This window comes from Pieris napi, chromosome 5, assembly GCF_905475465.1.
Source record: "Pieris napi chromosome 5, ilPieNapi1.2, whole genome shotgun sequence".
Classification (NCBI taxonomy): domain Eukaryota; kingdom Metazoa; phylum Arthropoda; class Insecta; order Lepidoptera; family Pieridae; genus Pieris; species Pieris napi.
The window spans coordinates 10,601,871-10,618,934 of record NC_062238.1 but is presented as its reverse complement, the minus strand read 5'-3'; the positions used below and the strand labels follow the sequence as shown (position 1 = coordinate 10,618,934).

The 17,064-nt window shown below is 34.3% G+C and overlaps 1 protein-coding gene across 2 annotated transcripts in view; it reads left to right on the top strand.

Moving 5' to 3' along the window:
- LOC125049759 (nitric oxide synthase-like protein) overlaps window positions 1-17,064 on the top strand; it is a 101,716-nt gene that overhangs the window by 44,491 nt on the left and 40,161 nt on the right. Inside the window, exon 1 of one of the 2 annotated variants that reach the window (XM_047649204.1) lies at window positions 16,186-16,460. The exons of the other annotated variant lie outside the window; for it this stretch is intronic. Coding sequence (XP_047505160.1) covers window positions 16,221-16,460 — 240 coding nt within the window. The 5' untranslated portion in view covers window positions 16,186-16,220. Of the gene's footprint in view, window positions 1-16,185; window positions 16,461-17,064 lie in introns of those variants that run through there. 2 annotated transcript variants of the gene reach the window in all.

The following is a 17,064-nucleotide window of genomic DNA, read 5'->3' as shown; positions in this document are numbered from 1 at the left end:
AAAACGGCATTTCACTATTCTATGCTAAGTAGCATTAGTGTAAGCGAATAACTTGTGGATTACATTTTGAACTTAATTTGCAAACAATGAAAATGTATCTATTAGATAATTAAAGTCTGAATGTTGGCAAAAGTCTATTCAAGTTTTCTAAAAGCTGTTAGATATATTTACATTCGTTCGTGTTCTCGCATACAGCTTGTTAATGTATCAAAAGCTTGCAAAGCACTTCTTTTATGGCTCATTATAACTTATTAAGCAAACATGTTTATAGACCAATGTTATGTTTATGTCTTTAAATTAAAAAGCTCATTTTCACATATAAAACTTATAAATCGAAATATAGTCTGTGATAACGACAGCAATAAATTTTATGACAACGTTTAAAGAAGATAAATTAGCAATTTAATTTTACCAATAAGGTCCTTATTTCCTAGTCCTTAGGTCTTTTCACAAGAGGGTGCAAAAGGGTAGTTGTGAATTCAAGTTCATTTATTCTTTTAGGTAACACAATGTACAGTTATGAACGTCAATAATGAAATACATGTTTAATGCTTCTAATTTTACATTTACTGCCAGTTCTGAACTCAAGGGCAAAGAACGGACGAGAAGAACTGGCAATAAACTCTCCGCCACTCTTTTCAATCGCATACTTTTTTGTTTTACAAAATGTTTCTAAGGACCTGCAACCACTACACCATATTCCACATGAAATCTTTAAGTAATTAACTATAATAATATTAAAAAATAACAAAGGTTTGTCCTCTATCAGTAGTAGGCATGGTGAAATAGGAGCACGCACTTACATTCTCGTGGGAACAACACGCACAGTGAAGCAGGTGCAGCTGCAAGATATTAAAATTATTGCTGATTCCTCCGGTTAGTACAAACGACCTTGATTAAAGTAAAAGAGAGGGTAGGAGTAGCCTTGTCCTTATCCTTCCACCTAAGACGACGCTAAATGTTTAGGCTACTGAGGCGCCCGTAGAAAAGAATAGCGCTCCAAGGGCGTCTTTGATGTATTGGTATGGAACTACCCGAGTTAACTTATGCAAATAGAACCTACTCCTTTCTTTCAGTAGCAATCTACAGTGAGTTTCGTAGTATGGTGACCTCAAATAAAAAGGTAACATTTATCATGTCTCATCATCCATAAGTTGTGTAATCGGCATTTCTACGCACGTACATGACGGATTTGACTTTTGCAAACGCCCCGTTAAGATCTGCATCATTTGTGGGCTAGGTCTTTTTGTCTTATAATTTTGTAGCCGTCTATAACATTACTTATAAAGAATTTCGTTGTTTTAGCAGTATGAGCTTCTTTGTACCGTTTGTCTCACTCCGACAATACCTACTCACTTATAAAGAGAAATTATCATAAGAAGAAATGTAAGGCAAATAAAGGGTTACAATTACTTTAACTTGATAAGTCAAATAAAAAATATATTGTGTCTTAAGGATCATCCCAATAACCAAGTTAATTATAAAACGGTCAATATGTATTGATTTGACGAATCTTCGCCAATTTGAGATAAGGCACGACTTAAAACACTTCGTGTTGTACCAAATTATTGTTAATTGTAAATTGCCAAGTTCGAGAAATATATTTAATAATTTAATTTTAAAGTATTATTAATAATTTTATCTTATAATAATAATAATAATAAAGCCCGTTTAATTTCCAGTCGTGACAAAAAAAGATTAGATTTTTTACATTTTCTACATTATTTATTTATTATAGATATAGGATATATTTGTTACCTAAGATATAGGATATATTTGTTATATATCCTATATCTTAGCTACCTTCAGTACCGTAGATCGGAACCCCTTCACGGGTAAAGGCCTCCTCTAGCTTTTTCCAACTGTCTATGACTTTCTTTCTCCATTCGCTATTTCTTTTTTCCACTTTTTTTTTAAATTGTATCTTACGCAGTATTATTTAATTAATCTTTTATCTCAAGTAGGTACTGAAACTTAGTTAACGGATATAAAGCGAAAGAATCTAGCGGACCTTGACTGATTCATCTTGATACTACATGTTTGTGTGTTGTTCCCATAGTAATGCAAGTGCATGTTCCTAATTAACCGCGCCTTGATAATAGACGTGAAACATTCGCTTTTCTTATTTATTTATTATTTAATTAAATAACTGCTTTAACATGTTATGAGGATCATGATTTAATAATGGTTGCTTACAATGTTTTTGTAAAAAACCTTGGCTTTTTAAAAGGGTGACGGAGAGTTTATTGCCAGTTCTTCTCGTACGCCCTCGATTTGAGAACTGGAATTTAGGTACGTACATATTTTTTTACTAACGTTCATAGGTGTACCTAAGTTACATGAATAAATATTATTTTGATTTGATGTTCAAAGCATCTATAACGTTAGCGGTAATAACCTATTATTAATATTTAATTTATTGTTAAAAAAACATGCACATCTTAAGGATGTTAAACCTCCATTAAAAATAATTTTGTATGTATTACTCAAATAGACTGTCGTAAGTTAATTTCATCTCTTTATTAAATTAATATAATATTTGTTAAATAAATACAAAACATGTTTCAAATACATTCGCCAATAAACCGATAAATTAGTTAATCATATATTTTCGTAAATAAAGTTTGATTCTAGTAATTTCTACATGATATCCTTTATGGCATTGTTCTTGTCTTACTGCATAACCTTTTGGCTTTGTGGTCAATCGCGTCAATCTTTTTCCAGGCGTCCTTTTACAATGCAATGATTCGTGTTAAGAAGTTGGTAGTACATATTAATAATAATCTTCACCTTTTAATTCGGATACTTTTACATTTAAACACTTTTCCATTTCAATCTTCTTTTAGGTATGTGTGCCCTTTTTGGCCTTTAAAGGGCTTTCTTCAAATCCCGCCATTCCTCTCTGACATGTACAACCTGCTGTTTCTTTAATTTAGTACTACTTACTCATTATTATTTATTAATAATCATAATTTAAGATAATAACTTATATTCAAAGTTATATTCATTCCTCATATTCAAAATTATAGTGTACTCCTCCTTTAAAGGCCGGCAACGCACCCACTAAAAATGGATGTCCATGGGCAGCGATGGCTGCCCTTTATGGGCGTTCCGTAGGCTCGTTTTCCCCACTGTTAAGTATTAAAAAAAGATTTATTAAGAAGGCAGCAGGACTTTAAATGACAACTGTGTTTTTCTAACAGAGTTTTCCTTTGATTTTTTAATTAACGTCATTATACTATTATATATATATTGTAAGCCTTAACGAATGTCTTTTCAATGTCTGTACGTTACATTGATTTTCACGGTCCCACGATCAAACAACGTACCCTTGAGCACAATACTACACACCACTGCTCTTTGACGAAATAATCTTTGATTATAATTGAATAGTATATATGGGGTTAAGTACTTGAGCCTTTGGTTGCCCTTTACAAGCTAGTTATAAACGTTTGCATTTGATAAGCCTGAAAGCACATTGACTAGTGAGGGGCCGTTCAAGTATTACGTAAGCAGAATTACAGTAGAACCTCTATAAGTCGAACATCAAGGGAGACGCCAAAAAATTCGAGTTATAGAGTTTTCAACTTATGGAGGATTTCGACTTAGGCGGATTTTGATTCGACATACAGAGTTTGAGGTTTATTCTTATAAATTTTGAGCCAAACTACTTCTGACAGTATTTAAGTCGAAAACAAATGACTGGCTTAGCTAAATTTTAAAGGGAATCAAAATTGAACACCTGACACAAAGCAAGCAAACACGTTTTCCATGAGTCATAAATTTATTATTGTATACTCCTAAAATGTTTTCTAAGAAACAATAGTGTACTCACATTGTCGGCAAGTTCTTAAACTCGGTAACTTATTTTTGTTCGAACAATAGAGATAATAAATTCCAAATGATCAAGTTGTAAAGGTTGTAAAATAAAACGTTCCTATGTTCGAGATACAGAGGTCAAATTTAATTTTTCGAGTTATAGAGTGAAAATATGTACCAAAATGGCTTGGAGGGACTCGGTGATTATTTCGATTAACAGAGGGTCAAGATTTCAAGTAATGGAGGTTTTGGTGTTTTAAGGGAAGGGAACAAAACATTTTTTCGAGATTTGGAGGTTTTTGACTTATCGAGGTTCGACTTAACGAGGTTCTACTGTACTTAGAAAATGCATTTCGTATTCAAGCATAGACAATGTGTGGGTAATATGTGTAAAAAAGTAAATAATTACTGTTGACGTAATGACCAAATAAGAAAATCAAAGACCTCCCCTCCCCCTTATAGTGCTAACGTAACACTTGAACGGCCCCGGGTGTAAAATATATTTAATTAATATACAGGTCATCTATTGGATTTACATCTTAAACTAAGATGTTTGAGCACATCAATTGAGAGGTTGTACATGAGAGTGTAACCTAAAAAAAATGGGTATCAATCCTTAAAAGGCCGGCAACGCACTTGCAAACGCTCTAGCAATGTGTTCTCTGTTATATATAAAAGAACCCACATAAAAATAAATCAGTGACCCTAAAGTTCTCGGCCTCAGAACCTATTTGTCATCACTACTGTTTCTTTGATAGTCTAGAACATGTCAGTTAGCTCACGATGTTGGCCTTCACTGTACGCATGAGTACACATAAAAGAATATAAGAGAGAAGTTTCTTTTCTGTCAAATAAAATCATTATAAAATTGTTAAAACACTTACAGTGAAAGCATTTTACTTTGGTAAAGTCTTCTTTCAAATATATTTCTGCTGGGTTTCGTTACGTGTTCGCCTGAAATTTATTTGTCCTAAGTACCATTTAGTTTTAAAATGTTTTCCCCCGGTACATTGTTAAACTGCACTAACACGAAAGCTTAATATTAAGAGCCAGACAATGCTGAAAGGACTAACTACTTCAGTACCATTATTTAAGCAGAAATGTGGTTGAAATGTTTACGGATCGATCAAGCAGAATCTTTAAAAACTAGGAAACAAATTGTAAAGCTTATAGTAACGGCTTCCTTTAAAACGTGAATGTATTTTTTGAAAAGCGGGATAGGTTGAGGAAGTTTAAATTATAGAAATTACATTGACTGTATTCAACGAAGAGCGGTTCGAATCGTCGTCTACCAATCCCTCTCCGAGCGAGTTCTTGGCGTTGCGCAGAGATGTGGTGTCACTCTGCATCTTCTACCGCATTTACCATGGAGAGTTTTTCAGAGTTGTTCGGATTAATACCTGCAGCTGAGTTTCAGATGTCGGGGCAGAATACGAAATTCCATCCGTATCACCGCGACGTCCTTCGTTCCACAACTGAGCGTTTTTAAGGCAGTTTTTGCCGCGCATTTCTATGTGGAACCAGCTGCCCACTGAAGTATTTCCGAACCAAATAGACTTAAGGTTCTTCAAGAAAAGAGCGTACCAATTCTTAAAAGGCCTGCAACGCACTCGCGAGCACTCTGGCATTAAGAGTGTCTATGTGTGGTGGTATCACGTAACATCAGATGAGCCTACTGCCCGTTTGACCCCTGTTCTATAAAAAAAGAAGACATACACTCTAGAAACAGAAAGATGCATTCTACACATCTATACTTACAATAGATCTATCAAACAATAATAATCCAGTGCGACTACAACCCTAAATGAGTCATGACCTTAGATTGAATCCGTTTCTTTGATCATCGTCGTTGTTTTGGATTTGAGACATTCCGATTTCCTTACGTTTTTATTGGCCGGTAGAGCGAGTGTTAGATGCGCACATAGACAGAAAGTCCATTGCCCAGTCGGGGTTCGAACCTACGACCTCAGGGATGAGAGTCGCACGCTGTACTGTGTACCGTACTTACGTATATCGTCCAAGTATAAGAAATGTTTTTAATTGTGACGCATTGTTGATTCCCACATTATTTGTATTAAAAGTCACATGGTTATATGAAAAATATTTTACTGATAAACTACTTACATAAAGCAGTGAATAAATAATGTCTCAGCTGACAAATAACCAAGAATTAATTCAATTTATGAGTAAAAGTTTCTGAAGTCAATAATGAAGTGTTCGCAGATTAATGTTGACGATTTAAAATAAATGGTTTTTCTCTTTGAGCGTTCGATAGAGGTCTATACTCAAGTCAAAGTCAAAAATCATTTATTCATAAAGGTAACACAATGCACACTTATGAACGTCAAAAAAGAAATATACATTAAATGCTTCTAATTTTACATTTACTGCCAGTTCTCAAATCAAGGCGGTAGAACGGAAGAGAAGAACTGGCAATAAACTCTCCGCCACTCTTTTTAATCGCCAAGTTTTTTGTTTTATACAATGTTTGTAAGGGAGCTGAACCATTATACCATGTTCCACATGACATCTTAAGTAACAAATAACAACAAAACAAATATTAGAAACAAAGACGCACATACATTCTCGTGAACAACACGCAATAATATGGGAATAGAAAGCAAAGGATGAATGATTCCGTAACGAAACAATAACTTCTAAATATCTTTAAAATTTAGTGACCTTCAAATTCACTTGTAACCAATGTTCTCTGATACGACTTGACTGATTTATGAAAATATGTATGTATATTCGGTACGTCTGAGAATAGGTGGTAAACTGTTTTATATAGTACTAGCGGACCCGACAGACGTTGTCCTGTCTTAACTATGAATATTGATTTCAAATTGGTATAATGAATTAAAAAATATTTCAGAAACAAAGTGTTTATTATTCTAATGCTTTATGTTATACAACATTTTTTGTTTGTTTTTCTGGCTCGCATATTATTATTATATTATCAATATAATAACTCCGATCGAAGCATTTATTTTGAACGATATTCATTTTTCTTACATCCTCTGACGATATTTGCAGCACGCATTCTGTCAATGGTGTGTTATGTCAAACGCCATAAGGTTACACCAAAAAGTTCGAATTGTATGGTGGTTAAGTATTCTTGAATTTTCTAATTTTCCGCGCAATTTTATAAGAACCTTCTCCTGACAATTACAAATACAACAAAAAAAAAATCAGACAAATCGGTCGAGCCGTTTTCATGTGATGTCGTGACAACGGAAAACGGGTTTCATTTTTATATATATAGATAAGTGATCCACCCCTGGAGGGACTCATAGCCTAGCGGTCTTATTAAGTGGCAGCTAGGTGAGGGGTACCGGGTTCGATTCCCGGTTCGAAGGCACGTTTCAATTTAATTTAAATTTGTTCTCGGCCTTTGGGAGGGTTGTGCGGTACCGGGCGAGGGCCTAAACCGTACATGGAGGACATGGTCGAATTTCTAAAAAATCTTATACTTGACGCTGGCTAATGCATAAACCGTGGCGGAGCCATAAAAAAACCTGTTTTTTTTGGGACAATTTTTTTGTATGGTTTGACATGGTCATCTAGAAGCATCAATAAAGATAACAGTGTTTAAGAAACTATCGTGCGATTTTTAAAATATTGGGCACGCACTCACAGCATTTGAGTGAGTTTTCAGGTGAGATTTATGGTATCACTTAAAACCAATTCAGTCCCCAGCCCCCCAAGTTTGTTTGTTTTATGTTTCATATGTTTTCTTTGTTCTATGTAAATACACATTTTGAAACACAACACATTTTGAGAAAGTTGAGTTACTTCCGAAAAATGTACAGAAATGACAAAACGTTAAAAACAATTCATTCAAATATCTCTGACATTTTTCGTTTAAATGAATATTCATGAACAAATGAAACAAGGTTTCTTAAACTTGTCGAATATTAATGTTGTCCTGCAAGGCTTTGTAATTAATACGGCTTCAAAGGTACTCTGTTTAAATATTTATATTCCAGGAAAATCAAAGTTAAAAATATATTGATAGGCCTATACCAATAGATCTTTATAAATAACAGGGGGCAGGATGCTCACCTATATTAAGTGATACTGCCACCCATGCACACTGTTAATGCCCAGATCGTGTGTGCGTTGCCGGACTTTTTTTACGTGCTCAGAAGACCTGCTTTTTTGCCACGCTCAACCGCTTTGTGAAGCGGCTATCCACTGGAGTATTACCAAAACAATTTAACTTAGCATCCATCTAGGAGCGTACCAATCCTTAAAAAGAAACCAGTTCTAAACACCAGTTGACCTGGTGACCCTTCTCTCTATTTGCCCCCTGATCTATTAAAAAAGGCTGAAGGAGTCAGGGCATTATGTGCTAACAACTCCCATTCACAATGGAACACAGATACAATAAACGATAGATGTTATTATATTATTCTTTATACAGGGTGGCCAAAAAGTCGTGGATCAAACGCAAATAGGGGATAGATGAGGTCATCAGCGGCAAAAAATTGTTCTACGGGAGGTCTCTAAGGTCAACCCCTGCAGATTTATGATTTATTTAGGTTTTTATATGAAAATTGACTTTTTTTACTAATTCTTATTAGAATCCAAAAAAAATCTACATCCTGTATCTTTTTCATAATATCCACTAGATTGGTACTGATGAGTTCTTGCGATAGACATACTATTTATAGTTGTTTATTGAGTGTATTGAAGATAATATTAAGTTATACGATATAATTTTTTTTTCAAATCAAAACTTTTTGTTTATTTCGGACCCCACTGTGAAAAAAAATTACTCTACCGAAAAGTGACCCTGTATTACAAGTTTTGGTGCATTACATATGGATTCTGAAAAGGTATTACACATGGCCATGAATCGCTCTAATACCTTTCTAGGACGAAAAAACAACAACGATTCGGACTTATGATAGATTATTTACCTACCTGTGACCAGTACTGTGCGAATCGGACTAGAAAAAAATTGGACTGATGGCTGGAGGGTTACGTAGGAATTTGATTAGACGCTGCAGATTAAGTATTATGGTCAGAGTCAGGAATTTTGAGCATATTTTATTGTAAAATATTTTGTTTCCTACAAACAACCATTGAGAAATAATTGTTTTAATACAATTATTATTTCACAATCGTTGTTTGTAATTCTTCCTAGAAAGATATTAGAGCGACTCATGGCCACGTGTAATACCTTTTCAGAATCCCTATTAAAGGCGTCAAAACTTGTAGTACAGGGACACTTTTCGGTGGAGTAATTTTTTTTCACAGTGGGGTCAAAGTAAAGAAAAATTTATGATTTGAAAAAATGTTATATCGTATCACTTAATATTATCTTGAATAGACTCAATAAACAACTATAAATAGTATGTCTAACGCAAGAACTCATCAGTACCAATCTAGTGGATATTATGAGAAAGATACAGGATGTAGATATTTTCGAATTTTCAGAAGAATTAGTAGAAAAAAGTCAATTTTCATATAAAAACCAAAATAAATCATAACTCTGCAAGGGTTGACCTTAGAGACCTCCCGTAGAACAATTTTTTGCCGCTGATGACCTCATCTATATCCTATTTGCGTTTGATCCACGACTTTTTGGCCACCCTGTATATAAATTTCTTGTGCCAAAATGTTCGTTCCCATTCTCCTCGGAAACACCTCGACCGATTCTTATGAAATTTTGTCTGAGATTCGGCTACTTCTTTCAAACCCGTAAGTGATAAGGGGTGTCCATTACAAAAAAAAAAATAGTTTTTTTTGTTGGATATTTTTTTTTTAATTTCTACTTTTTTTTATTACAATCAACCCCTATTTTTCATTTGCTAATTAATAACTTATGACTTGAACTTTGAGGTTTTTGTATAGAAAAAATCTCAGAAAAACCTAAAAAGTTTTCATTCCGGAAAACCGAACAGTCACTAGGGTAGCATAGCAAAATGTTCCATATTGGTATGTACTAAAAAGGTAGGCTAAGTAAAGTCACATTAAGGAGAAACGAAGTAGCTGGGGCAGCTAGTTCTTTATAAGCGTATCTACAGTCATTATGAGGTAATATCCTAAACCGCTCAACCACTACAGCCTTTGGGCCGGGCAGTCGATCGACTGCTCGAGGACTTGTCAAACAGACTATACAAATTATTATATTTTAACTAGCTGACCGGGCAAAAGTCATTTTGCCATGTATATCATTTATAATAAAAAAAATGGGGTTGATCGTAGAGGGGTGAAAGTTAGGCGTTGTATGTTTTTGTATGCTGTATCATAAAAAAATAAAAACAGAAAAAAATATCTAAAAATAAAAAAAATATATTTAGGGTCGGACTACCCTTAACATTTAGATGAAAAAAAGATGTTGTTTGATTCTGAGACATACCAAATTTTCACACAAATTTTCATGAGAATCGGTCGAGCCGTTTCGGAGAAGTTTAACCAAAAACACCGCGACATTTTATATATTAGATTTTATATATTGACAGTACAAAACCGCTGTTGAAGAGTCCCAAAGTAATATTTTTACGTCGTATTTCTTGTAATGAAAATTACATTAGAACAAAAACTTAATAAGTCGGCTAAACGCGTAATTTAAAAATAATTGTCTTTTGGGTCAAGGAATACTTTATTTCCTTTTGTTAACAAAATAAAATTGCTTGCTTTGTATAACAATGTTAAAATTGTAATTTATGATTTCGATGTTTTTAGAAATATGAGAGGTTGTAATAAAGAACTCTTATCTTCGGAAGATGTTTAAAGTTAAAGCACAAATTCAAATTAACTTGCTTTTCATCTTCTATTCTAAAGGACCTCTGTGTCATCCAAACGCAATAATCTTTTCAACAGGAATGGAACCCAGGATTCTAGCTCAGGGCTGTATAAGTGTGCCGCGATGCCATTAGCAATGGAATAGCTTAATTGCAGAACTACCATTGTCTTAACCGTATTTTACCTACTATGCGAGATTCGAGCAGTTTTGGCCTAGTGGCTTCAGCGTACGACTCTCATCCCTAAGGTCGTTGGTTCGATCCCCGGCTGTGCACCAATGGACTTTCTTTCCATGTGCGCATTTAACATTCCCTCGAACGGTGAAGCAAATCATCGTGAGGAAACCGGCTTGCTTAGACCCAAAAAGTCAACGGTGTGCGTCAGGCACAGAAGGCTGATCACCTTCTTGCCTTTTAGATTACCAAGTGATCATGAAACAGAGACAGAAATCTGAGGCCTAGACCTAAAAATAAGCGAGATTCCGTCACTTTAATCAAGGGCCTAAGAAATCTAAGCAACATATATAAATAATATAGCGATGTTTAATGCAAAAATAACGCTGACTCAACGCGAAATTAAAACGTTTTTATCGACTATCCATAACGGTTTCGACCCTTAGTTAATTGAAGTAGAAAATGAGTCTCTGTTTTTAGTCTAGTTACAAAGTCCACGTAGAACGAATAGGAGTATAGATTTTCCCTAGTAGTTGCGTAGAGATAGAGGGTCACCACCAGGGGATCACCTCGACGTCCGTCGTTCCACATCTGAGCGTATTTTAATACAGTTTTTGCCGCGCACCACCACTATGTGGAACCAGCTGCCCGCTGAAATAATTCCGAACAAATTCGACTTAGGGTCCTTTAAGAAAAGAGCGTACCAATGTTTTTGCACTCGTGAGCCTCGTGGGCTCTGAGAATGTCCTTGAACGGCGGTATCACCTCACATCAGGTGAGCCTCCAGCCCGTTTTTCTATAAAAAAAATAGGTAATACGACACTATCTTGCTTTTATTCTATCGTATCTTAAAGTTCCGTTGCTCGAAACAATTGAAGCGAACACATTTCTACGTCTGTTTAATTTTAAATTAGACAATGATTACATTCCACTAAGGAATGAACTAAGTATGACTGCCGTATGAAAAAACGTATTGGATTTAGTTCCTACACACAAAGACCTATTAACATGAACATACTTTAAGTAATTTTTGAGTGATATTAATGTTTTTAGAAAGGAAAAGCAATTACTTAATTCAGAACAATTGCTTTTTAGATTATAGCCACCCAGTTCCGTTTACCTTAAATGGAGGCCGCTTGTGCTGGTGCCTTCAGCCTTATATAAGCACTCATATATTATACTATTTGTAAGACGCATAAACAATTGTTTCCTCACAATTCTACGGTATTTTGTAGTGTAAGGGTGGGAATATAAATAACTTTTACCTTTTCAGTTCTTTTTTAGTATTTTACGTAGAAAATCCTTTTACCTTTTTTAAGGCTTTGAGGAAAGAGCTCATAACAGGATGTGTGCCATAAATGTGGGCTTAAATAGCGCGAACAATAGTGAATTGTTGTTGTTGGCAAAGAAAGCATAGATTCGCTCATTAAATACAGTTTTTAAATATTTAAATTCAATGAAGTACTAACTCATCATCGCGCTGTATGCGTTTACGAAAATAATAAATTTTAGCTAGTTTCTTTTAGCCACGGTTTCACGGAGTGTGTTCCGTCGTTAAATTATGGTCTATGACGTTCCTCAATAATAATAATACCCTATATTAAATACAAAATACTTCAATCCTCTATCTATTTCTCACTTATTATGAGATTTAAAAAATGAATTCGTTTACATAATTTTCATGATCTTGACTTGACAATAAGGTACACAAAAATAATACAAATTTTGTGTTGTCGATGGGAAGTCATGCGCATACATAAATTTTGTGAAGTTGTGTATATTGATATAAATTTAAGTAGATATTATTTACGAATTTACATACGTTCCTATTGCGGCCATTGCGCTGACTATTTATTTATCATAGCTTTCCTGACAACCACCGTAGTTTTTTTGTGTTAGATGTAATTTTCCTCAATTGTTATCCTCATGTATTGCACATCTTTAACTAATGATTATATACCTCAGTTAACTGATAAGCAGTCAAAGGGGAAGCGAAAAAGAAATCCCATGAAAAACAAAGCCGCTATGACAAAACTGTTGTATCTATGCAAGGTCCGGAACAGTTCCTTATAAAAAAAAGAAAATTGTAATCTGGGTATTTCGATTTTACTTTATAGCGCTGAATTCTGGATAGACGAAAATGAAATGTGGTGATGGAGACGAATGCTTAGGGTTCCCTGGACAACTAAGGAAACATACGTGTCCATACTAAGTTTACTGGTATAAAATCGTCTTGCGACACTTTTTTACCAACACATCCTGAGTTTTTTGGACATATAACACACAGAGATCCAGAAAGTTTAGAAATACTCATAGTGACTGGCAGAATGGAGTAACAGTCCTCGAGGCCGTCCCTCCTTGCTGGACCGATCAAGTAAAAACCCTTACAGGTCCTACCATCACCAAGGCGCGGAAGGCGGCAACTAACACGACCTTTTGAAATGAAGAGTGCGACTGAAGAAGAAAAACTGATGATAATATTCTGCTCACCAGGCATGGCTATTGCCATTGATAAAAGTTCAACTGATCTAAAGTCAAACTGAAATTGTTTAAAATAATTTAAATAACTTAAAATAATTGTATTAAACATATCGTGTTGTGACACATACATACAACCTATAATTTTTGCGTCATGCCCCATTAGATAGGCTAATTAAACAACCAAGCCATGGTGGTTGAAGTAGATATTATGTGTATAAAAGAAGAAGAGAAGTATAAATCCAAAAGTGCACGCCTCATAGCGGTCATTCACGTTTAAAAAAAATCTAAAACAAAAACTCAAGTTTTTAAAACAAAATAACAAAAAAATAAAAAATACATGAAAATGAATGATTGAAAAAAAATAATAATATAATAAAAAAATATATAGTGGTGCCATAACTCTAAGGCGAGGAAAATACACAGTCGTATTTTAGTTTTTTACAAATTATAATAAAACGACAGTACTTAGAACGCTTATATTAACTAGGAAACAGCCCAGGGTATAACTTTATATAGGAAGAAAAAAAGTATTCTGGTACTATAAATTTTTCGACCAATTTCTCTGCCACATACATGGATCCATAAACACAGACTGACGGACGTCCAAGAATGATTGATTTTAATGTTATTATTTACTATGTTAAACAAAATAATTGTTCATAAAAAATACCATATGTGCTATATATATATATATATATATATACGATAGATTATTTAACTCGATTTTAGTGCACTCATATTATCCTAATATAAATTAGTGAGAAAAAAGTCATTCAAGTTTCGAAAGACTGGGTTTTTTGACATGTCGAGAGTAGAGCACTGCCTTACGCTCCGCTAATGAGGCGTGCAATAAGTAGGGAAGTTAAAAATATGTACGACAGTAAGTTTGTGTTTTATTTTCCCCCTAATTTCGCAAAAGCCTACACAAAGAAAGCAACGGGCAAATATCATGGACAATCAGTACGAAATGCATGACTTTAATTAAATATTATTAATACAAGCACATGACTACGGTAACACATAGTTTGCACAACCGATTAAATTTATTTACAAACAGCTTGTGTCGGATATATTTGTTTAAAGGAATAATATTTAATTACTGATAGCCAAATATGTAGAAAAGAGTGAATCAACTTAATGATAAATAGATTATGTTTTATAATGTCTGCAACTTTGAACTGAACTTGAAAGCTTCGGTGCATCTGTTGAGCGATTTGTATGTAAATGGACCATGTTATCGTAAAAATAGTAACTAATTAAATTTGGAAAATTAAGGATTATCAAAACATATTTTTGAAAAGCTACAGCTAAAAAGCTACTTACATCAAGGGCGGATCCAGCTTTGGGGTTATTTAGTGGAACTTACAGACTTCTGATATCTTCAAACTTCCGTATAAAAACGACCCAAATCGGTGGATTCTAGATCCACCCTTGGAATTAGAAGATTCAGGCTACTGTATTCATACCGTGTATTCATTATTCCAAATCTCAGAACTTCGGAAAAAACGTATTAAAGGAAAGCTAAATATAATGTTAACTATGAATCGTAGCGGGCAAAACGTATGCCATACTTAAATTCTAATATGACTGACCAGTACTATGGAATAATACAAAGTAGTTGGTGAGACACAAATCGTATAATTGGACTTTAACCTGTATTTTCATTATACTATTACCAGCAAGCAAATATGTTTTTATTTGTTTTAAGGTATATAAACGTCATTGTAGAATAGTTTCGACATTCGAAATTTGAATATTATGGTACGACATTTAAAAATTAATAGCCGAAATAGCCTCTCGTACATATCATCAATATTATCTCGTAAGTGGAATCCAAGTATATTTTTTCTCTAATATCAAATATGAATTCACACAAGCGCTGAATATTAAAGTTGGACAATATCCAACAGAGTTTACTTTTATTGTTATTGGGCTTTGATAATACCAGTCAAGTATTAGGAATGTCTGATAAACACAAGATTGCTTAACACACATGGTAAGGAGTTATAACTCGTTATCCATATCGTAATCTATAAATACTTTTCAATAAGAAACGTTTAAAAGGATTGCCGTGTTTATTTTCAGTTTTTACGCACTATCTATTTTTTTTTATATAAAAGGGGGACAAACGAGCTTGCGGGACGACCAAAAAGGGCAGTCTACGCAGCCCATAGACACCCATTTTTAGTGGGTGCGTTGCCGGCCTTTGAGGGAGGAGTAAACAGTAGACACGCTTTTTAAACATTTGGAGGTTGTATCTCTGAGGGAAGACCCCCACCACGTCTATTCCACAGTTGGCTAGTGATTTACTATTGATGTATAATATATATGATAAAATTATTTTGAAACTAAAATACACACATGAAAAATTAAGACAGCGCAGAGGTGATGATGATGATATGATTTATCCCTAATGGGAAAGGCAAATGACTTTAGTCCATACAGCCAGGTACAGCGCAGAGAACCAGCATTGACAGAATGTCATCGCCGAAGTCGTTGCTTAGATAGTGTCAAATTTGGGGTGGTTTAACATTGACTGGACGAATGATTTTTTTTAAATATAACCTATGCTTCAAGCTTTCAAAACGCTGTTTACCTTGTTTCGTCAGACGCTTGATTTATCCGGCCCGTTGTCTCCTTAATAATTAATATAATATCATTGTATATGTACTATTAATGTAACAAAGTCTAGTCTAGTCTTTGCAACTGTAAAAGACTACCAAAAAATATTGCATGGCTTAATTAACTAATTAATGGCCCTAACAAAAGCTAACTCTTTCCCCATTCGATAATCCCACGTACGAGAGCAGTCGTAGACGGGGCTTGTAATGTACAAATCCTATTTGTCTGACATACTAACTTGAGCTGTCAAGATACGAATCTTCGTTAGCAAATATTAAAAACAAACTCTTGTCACAAACGATAAAAGTGTTATAAATATACCGGTGGCACCTAGTCGTGATTAGTGCGACCGCGTCGCTTGATGACACTATGTCTCCTGGGGTGGTTGCCACAGATATTAATAATCCCATAAACATTGCGAATGTGCAGGTGGTTGAGATACCCAAATCTTGTCCGATAGATCATTTAAATGAACCGGAAGTAGAGGGTTTGATCGTGAAGTTAGATAAGAAAACGCCGCGTAGAGTTATCAGGCCAAAAGTGTTGAAGAATCATGAATCGAGGGAGTATTTGTATGATCGTCTGTATGACGATACCTGCCCGAGAGTGGTGAGTGAAAATATTTTTATGACTAGGATTTAAAATAGGAAATAACATCTCAGGTACATCAATTCCTAATTTATGATTTTGTGGTCGAAAATTTTTTTAAAAATTGGCTTCCCATTTAACAAAGTTTCACAAGTTTAAGAAAACCGACAACTTAATATCCTTATTATCCATTAACTCAAATATTAGAACAAATTTGTTTACTCAAACTAACGTAAAATGATTCTCTTAGATTACTTAGTAAAACTACACATACAATGTTTGAAATATTCCGCTTTATCATTGTAAATATTCATAATAGCCAACTAACATAATTTAGATAAAATAGAATATATAATTACAATACATATTAAACAGTAACTAATAATAATAAGGTTGACATAAATCCGTCTATTAGCAGACAACGGAGAATCACATAAATCTATTGAACACTAAACGCAAAGCAACTTGTAAATGACCATCATTTTATAATCTTTACACAGTGATGTGTTTAGCTCAGTATAAAAAAATGTGTGCGTGTACCTACTAGGTACACGCACACATTTTTTGTTACACACGTAAGAAGTGAAACTTCTTTATGACCTTATTTTTCGAAAAATAATCTACT